General features: G+C 42.0%; 1 protein-coding gene across 2 annotated transcripts; it reads right to left on the reverse strand.

Annotated features, from left to right (window-relative positions):
* Positions 1-4: 4 nt before the first annotated feature.
* adck5 (aarF domain containing kinase 5) lies at positions 5-6979 on the reverse strand. Of its 2 annotated transcripts, XM_089023470.1 has the most exons (15): positions 6824-6979; positions 5826-5911; positions 5595-5744; positions 4817-4892; positions 4435-4635; positions 4217-4357; positions 3241-3354; positions 2517-2648; positions 2367-2450; positions 2205-2286; positions 1500-1578; positions 1337-1428; positions 1010-1262; positions 663-779; positions 5-597 (listed from the first exon to the last, which is right to left on the reverse strand). In XM_089023470.1, the coding sequence occupies exons 1-15, from the start codon at positions 6845-6847 to the stop codon at positions 495-497; spliced, it is 1734 nt and encodes a 577-aa protein (XP_088879596.1). In that variant the 5' UTR covers positions 6848-6979; the 3' UTR covers positions 5-494. The 2 variants fall into 2 exon arrangements, with proteins under 2 accessions (XP_088879596.1, XP_088879597.1); XM_089023471.1 differs by lacking the exons at positions 5826-5911; positions 6824-6979 and having other exon boundaries at positions 4435-4630; positions 5595-5658.
* Between the last annotated feature and the right edge of the window lie 427 nt (positions 6980-7406).

Raw genomic sequence — 7406 nt, forward strand, 5'->3', positions numbered from 1 at the left:
TAAAAATGGGAGGTAGGATCATTTATTCTTTGACTGAAACATTTTGCCTTTTGCTTTAACCTTGAAATTGAGTTTGCCCTCTGTAGAAAATCAACCTTAATAGCAAACCGAAAAATCTCTTTGGCAAAGGTTAAATTGAAAAGTAACACAGTCCATAGCATTTGTAATAAATCAAGTGGGGATTCTTTACTTTAAATGCAGCACGTCGTCTAACATGTAGGTCATCATAGAACCTTAAAAATGTCATGTTTTGCATATTTTCCAATTTGATAAATACAATTATTACAATAGGCTTTTCAAATAACCCACAATATTTGCTTATTAATGTCTACAGCAGGGTTACAATCCTCCCACAGTTCATCGTGATTTGGGAGCCAAGCCTGGCAAGGTTGCTGAAGTGGCTTTGAGACGAGCGAGGCGAAAAGTCCCCGTGCGGTCAGACTGCGTTGCTTTCAAAGGAAACGGTTCCTGTTGTGAGGTTGGAAATCCCAGCACTATCTCAGATAGTCGTACATGTCGGAATCCAGAGAAATGAGACCTAAGTAGCTCAGCAGGTTGAGTAGGGAGCGGGTCATGCTCATCAACACTATCTCTGATCTGAAACAAAGGAATCGTGAATGTTGCCCAAAAAAATACAATAAAATAAAATGATGTAAACTAACCTCAAAGCAAGCTCAAATTTAAGGCCCTCCCATCTTGTCCATAACGAGCGGACAATCCAGAATCTGTGCAGCATACTGGTCCTCTCTGCCTGGATCTTTCCCCAGCATCGCACTGCACTGATGGCCAAATTAATATTATAACACTCATTCACTGCCAGACAATGTGTAAAAATATGTCCACTCCAGTGGCAGGGTTTTTGTCATTTTTACTCAAATTGCAGGACCCACAGACTATTGAGTTTTAGGACTACGTAAAAATTCAATGCAGTGTAAGAAACCTTAGACTTCCACATTTCGTATGTAATCAAATGGGAAAATGGCTGGTTAACACCGTTTCCGGTACCGACCTCTTGGCCATGACGAAGTAGCGGTCAACAGGCGCGCCCAGCGTAATGTTGATGCTCCGGACGGTGTTGATGTTACGGAAGACCAGCAGCATGGGGCGAGGCATAGCTTTGAGCACCCGCATGATGCTGTTGAAGCGGTGGATGGCCATTTGGCGCATGTACGCCGTCTCCTCCTGACTCAGGATGTTGGACAGGCGCAGCTCACGCATGTTGATGGGCCGTTGCAGCAGCATCTCACAGAAGAGGAAGTACTCTACGCAGGTGAGATTGTCCCTTGGTTTTCATTTCATGTTGTTTTTGATACATGTTTGACTTCAACCTTCTTACCTTTGACCCCTAAGCTTTTGGAGTACATTTCCATCGCTGCCTCATCCCGCAGGACGATTGACCTCCATAGTTTACACAGAGCCAGTCGGTCACTGAGGTGAGGAGAAAAAAAATGTGCTCACGATTGACAGATTTTGTCTTCAGAATCTTTTTCGAGACTTACTGTTGGCTGAGGTGTTCGTACAAGCCGTGATCCAAAAGGACCAACTCCACCTTGTTGTCGGGACCTCGTCTCACTAGAACTGAACCCCCCCCCCCAAAAAAAAATACTTTTGTAAATGTATATGTAGTAATCCCTCGTTTTTCGCGGTTAAATCATTCACTGCCAGACGTGTAAAAATGTGTCCACTCCAGTGCCAGGGTTTTTGTCATTGTCACTCAAATTCCAAGACCCACAGTGACCCACCAATATTGAGATTTGGGCCTGCATAAACATTCAATACAGTGTTAGGAACCATAGACTCTCTTCTTTCATCAGAAAAAGAAGTTAATTCCTAAATTGAATGGTTCTGGAGTTATCTGAGCTTGAAATGGGGGTGGCTGTACAAAATGCAATGCAATCCATACATATTGATTTATATAGCGCTTTAACAACAGCTGAAGCTGGAACAAAGCGCTGACATGGAAAAAAGGGAAATGCTGCCCCCTTGTGGAAAAGACAAAATCATTGCCAAAGGCGATGGACAGAGCTTTATCAGCACCCAAGCATGAAAAAACACACCGGTAAATTCGGTAATGGCGCTCTACGTCATATTTTCAATTCCCGAATAAATTCGTGAATAAGTTAATGGCACCAATGACATGACTAAAATGGTAACTGAACTTGCCTTTGAAATTTTATAACCATTTTTCCCCATGGTGAACTCACCATTTCCAGGATGGGGATCAGCGTGGATGAAACCCGTGTAAAATATTTGCTCAGCAAACGCTCGGATCAGCTTATCTGCAGTCTGTAAATGAACCTGAGTGTTTCGAACTTGTACAGATGACAACCCCCCCGCCCCCCCAAATCTCAAAGTGCGCAACTTACATCTTTTAAGCTCAGTCCTTGTTTTTTTATTCCTTCTACGTTGTTGATCTTACAACCGTTGCAAAACTCCGCCGTCAAAACTCGCTTGAAATGAAAATTATGATAGATGGCAGTTTTTTTTTGTAATGAATCCAAAATGCTTCAACTCACCTTGCTGGTTTGCTCCCAAAACACTTTGGGCACCACAATAAACTTGAAATGTTTCAAGTCGTTGGCGCACCTCTCGGAGTTCCTTGCTTCATTCTCAAAGTCCAGCTCTTGAGCCAAAGTCCCTTTCAGGTCCTAAATGGACACAAGACAAAATTATTCCGCATATTCTGTACATTCTTATAGATAGACAGAATAGAGGTTATCGTGTTTAAAAGTTTCCTCCTGTTGTATGCTTAATTGGCCGAACGCAAGGCCCACAATGAAAGCACAGAAAATCTGGGGTCAATCTGAGGTGAACAAAAACAACCTGTCAAATTTTCATCCTCGAGTAAGAAATCGAGCCTTGTGCAGAATTTAGGACTTGGTAAACTCCTTCACAGGAAGAGCTCATTAGCCAGGTAACAAATATATCGGTTTATAGAAACACAACCCATTAAAATGTCTGTTCTGTTGGTTTATGAATGTTGGTGCTTGTAGCATGGGACCCCTAGGGGCGTGGTATTCAAATCAAGAAGACTGTGTTTTACTAATGTATTGCTTCAATTTGCATATACTCTCAATAAATAGTTTGGCAGAGGTTGTGCGTCGAGTCGAAGAAGCGCATACAAAGTGGTGTCATGAAAACTACGTCCCCTGCCGGCAGTAAAAAACAATCTTCCTGTGTCCGAACAACATCTCTGACAATTCTTTAAAGTGGACGTAAGATGGAAAATAGCTTTCTGACCTGGAGAACCCATCGGAATCCAAAGCTGGGGTGCATAAATTTGACCATGTCCAACAGGATCTCCAACGTCCTGATGTCGCCATCAAAGCGGTCCCTGAGGTCGATGTATTGCACCTGATGGAATCATTGTTTGGTGTCTCTTAAAGGACAACCGACACCATTTTTTTGTTTCCTAACTGACATCATAAAAACGTTTTATAGCATCTAAAATACCCAAAACACGCAGGGTGATATTTTTAGTCAAATGCAAAACACCAATAACAATGACTTAAAGTGTGCTAAAACTGCAACAAATTGAGCTGCGAATTGTAGATTTTCAGAAAGTCCCGCCCCCAGTTCGTGACGTCACGCCAAGCCGTCTTGCCTTGCTCGAGAATCAAAACAATGGCTTCAGCTTCGGAGAAGATGCTTTCCTGTTACTCATCCAGTTATGAATATGATTCAAATAGTTCTGAAGAGGAAAGCATAAATGTTTGCAATCGATTAAAGGAGTCCTCCCATATCAATTCGAGCCGTCAATGGCAGCAATGTAGCACCCAGAAAATGTAGAAGATGGCGCCCAAGCTCCGTTGGAAATGGGCCGATTTGTCTGCTGGGAATTTGTGTCAACTAGTATCAAATAGTAATCTTGGAGCAAGACAATTATTTATTATTTAACACACGTTATTTATGTTTTGCTATCAATATGGATCAACATGAAGTTTTCAGACCAAACAAAGTACCCAAAATGCATTGTGTGTCGCTTTCTCGGTCAGGGGCATTCCAGACGTGACATCACGTGGGGATCATCATCAACTCGAAAAACAAGACTTCCTGAATATTCAGTGCGAGTCTTAAAACGTAAAATATAGCTATATGCCGTGGAATCTTTGTCAAATACGCTCAGTAGAAGTCATTTTACAAATTATGGACACAACTTGTCTGGAAGCGTCGGTTGTCCTTTTCAGGAAAGAGCCATGACATCATTGGCACTCACCTTGACAGCGACGGAGGTCCCATCGAACAGCTCCGCCTTGTGCACTTGAGCCAAACTGGCAGCAGCTATGGGCTCATAGTCAAAGGTTTTAAAAATATCCTGTGGGTTTTTGTTGAAGTCTTCTTGGAAAAGTGCATCCACCTGTCCCACAAAAAAAAGCCTGTGAGACATCATGTCGTCTTTGTCCTTTTTTTTTTAACTTTACTCGCTGTCCTCACCTCTTTGTATCTCCTGTTCAAGGCGCGGTCCTCCAGTACCTGTAAGGTGCGAGTGTATTCGGGCGGCAGGAGGTGATTGAAGGAGCACAAGCCTTGGCCCAGCTTGATGTAAATTCCGCCGTTCTGGATAGCGGCATCCACCATGCTCTCCGCCGCTCTTTGGTGGCAAGCTGACATGGCCGAAGCGTAGGATGGGCTGCTCTAGCAGGTAAGACATCACGTTCAAAGGAGATGACTTGACATTGTGCTTTGTGGTCACCGTTTGGTTTGTTCGCTCATCATGAAATATCGTTTGCGACTCAATATTTAACTCTTAATCTACTCCTGAGTAATATCTTCGGACCAATTATTTTTTTTCATCTAAAAATCATATGAAGCTTACCTCATCCACACCCCGAAGAACCACGTTGGTGGTCCACCAGTAGTCCACCGATATCACAAGTCCCACAGAGAGAGACCTAAAATATATTTTTAAACAATTGTTAAATGTACTGAACTCGTTCACTGCCGGACGATGTACAAAAATGCGTCCACTCCAGTGCCAGGGTTTTTGTCATTTTCACTCAAACTGCAGGACCCGCAGAATATTGAGTTTTAGGACTACATAAACATGCGTAAGAAAACTTGCAATACATATTGATTTATATATGCGTGTATATATATGTAAATATGCGTGTATATATATGATTTGTGGCTCTAGAATCGGGCTTCATAGTCACCTACACTGGCATCGCCGCCAGCAACAATAACGACTGTCCAATACCTCACATAAGAATGGAAGCTAAGTCATCTTCGACTTCGATGGACTGCCAAGAGAGTGTATATATATATGTGTGTATGTATGTGTGTGTGTGTGTGTGTGTGTGTGCATGTGTGCATAGAGATACCTTGCTAGCTATCTATTTGCCATCTATTAGCTGGCTATATATTAGCTAGCTGGCTAGCTATTAGCTATATTTTAGCTAGCTTTCTATTTATTAGAGTTACTTCCAGGTTGAGTGAACGCCGGAAAAGACTTAAAAAAGACAGAAAAACTTATCCTGTGACTGTAAAGTGACCTTGAGAGTTTCGAAAGGCCTTATAAATGAAATGTATTATTATAATTAACAACAGCTGAAGCTGCGACCTAGCGCTAACATGGAGGTTTGACCGTCCCACACCTGCAGAACCGACCGAATCCCTCCGTCACTATTCTCATCTTCCGCCGCTCTCTCAGGTCCGACACGGCATACCGCACGCCCGCTACTAACGGCACGCCCACGGCGACGGTGGCGAATGTCTTCCATAATAAACCTGTGCGCCTTCCTTCCCTAGTAAGAAAAGGAATAAAAGGTCAAATGATCAGTTTGTGTTGTTATTTTAATTGTAAAATTGTTGCTCATATTTAGCACCTGAGTGTACTGAAGCTTCTGGGGCACTGTATTGATGAGGCGGGATTTCTTTGGAGAAAAGCGGCATGATGCAGACATAGCCTGCACTGGAGGAGAATAAGAAAGCACATACCAAAAAAACGCCAAAACAACACACGACCAGGAAACCAGGCCAGAACGCGAGTGAACTCTGGACTTAGAATGGTGAACGGTGTGGCCTGTTTTTAATTAACAAACCGTGTGCTAAAATTAATGAGTCACACTAGTTCACCAAAGTATTTTGATATTTCATGTTTTCATGAAACAGCACTGAAGAAATCACACTTTGCTGCAACGTAGTGAGTATATGGCTTGTATGACTGTTACATTACTTTCTCCACAAAACGACAACAACAAATGTCTAAACAACCGGCAACATGTCTGTAAAGTTGGCTTTCATAGTTCCCTCAAGAAACTTTAGATCCCCAATGCAAACAGCAATCATTCAGGTATGATAATTGTCTTTGAATAGAAGAATAGCCATATCCCTTTTAGTCAAGCATACACATGCTTAGTTTGTGTGTGTTGTTGGAGCAAAATGAGGGAGTGGGAGGGTTAAGAGAGCAAGGACGACGTGTCCAACCCAGGACACGCCGTTTTGTTTTTGTTTTGGGATGTCTACATCTGAGGGACACCGTGTCTCAAACGGATGCAGGGTGTCAGGGACTTGACAGCTCAGGCGTCAAAAGCTCAGTTAGTAATGCATGAAAACCGTTATGGCGTTTGTGCTCGAATTAAGACCAATACAAACAAGGGTTAATTGTATTTGTCAACCTATCTGAGATTACTCAATCACTAGTACGACGCGGATAGACACATAATATTAGACAGTACAGTACTTCTTATGCAGAAGAAGCAATGTTAAAGCAACCTGCATGACACTTTCACAATCGTCTCGTCACGCCCGCTTGCTAATTCTAGCTAACATGGCTGAAATATTCGCCTAATATTTGGATCGACATAAAATATAAACAACATACAGCTCCCTGGATCTTCCTCGTCATGTCTCCTGCGTGAATAGCACAGCTCGCCGCAGGAACTTTTGTTTATATCAAATAACCGGTACTAGTACGAGTGACGTCCTCCTGGCCAGCCGGTTTACTGCATTTTTCCACAAGGGGGCTGCTATTGGTTCAAGGCGGACCAAGAGTGTAGGTATTAAACCAAGATATTTCCTGTAAATCACTTCCGCTTTTGATAGTCACGTGCATCGCAAAGTACGAACGTATACCGAGTTGCGAGAGAATCTCACTTCCGTATTTCCGCTTTTCCCATTTTAAGTCAAATTATCATTTCCCCTTCGCTGTCAGGAAATAGATACTGTACTTCATTAGTACAACTGCAGGGTTATTCCGTTAACATATTATACCAAGAAATATATAAGAAATATAAAATGATAATATTAAATTGATATCTATAAATTCATGTGTAATATCAAATAAAGTTGTCATATAAATTATGCAAATTAACGAATAATTGTTGAATAACACGTTAGAGAGATTTTTTAATCTGCGTTTAATAGAAATGGGCACGTTTTCGTTTACATTTTTCATGTTTTGGTCA

The sequence above is a fragment of the Hippocampus bargibanti genome, linkage group LG20 (assembly GCF_051943395.1).
Source record: "Hippocampus bargibanti isolate YZ-2025 linkage group LG20, ASM5194339v1, whole genome shotgun sequence".
NCBI classification, from domain to species: Eukaryota; Metazoa; Chordata; class Actinopteri; order Syngnathiformes; family Syngnathidae; genus Hippocampus; species Hippocampus bargibanti.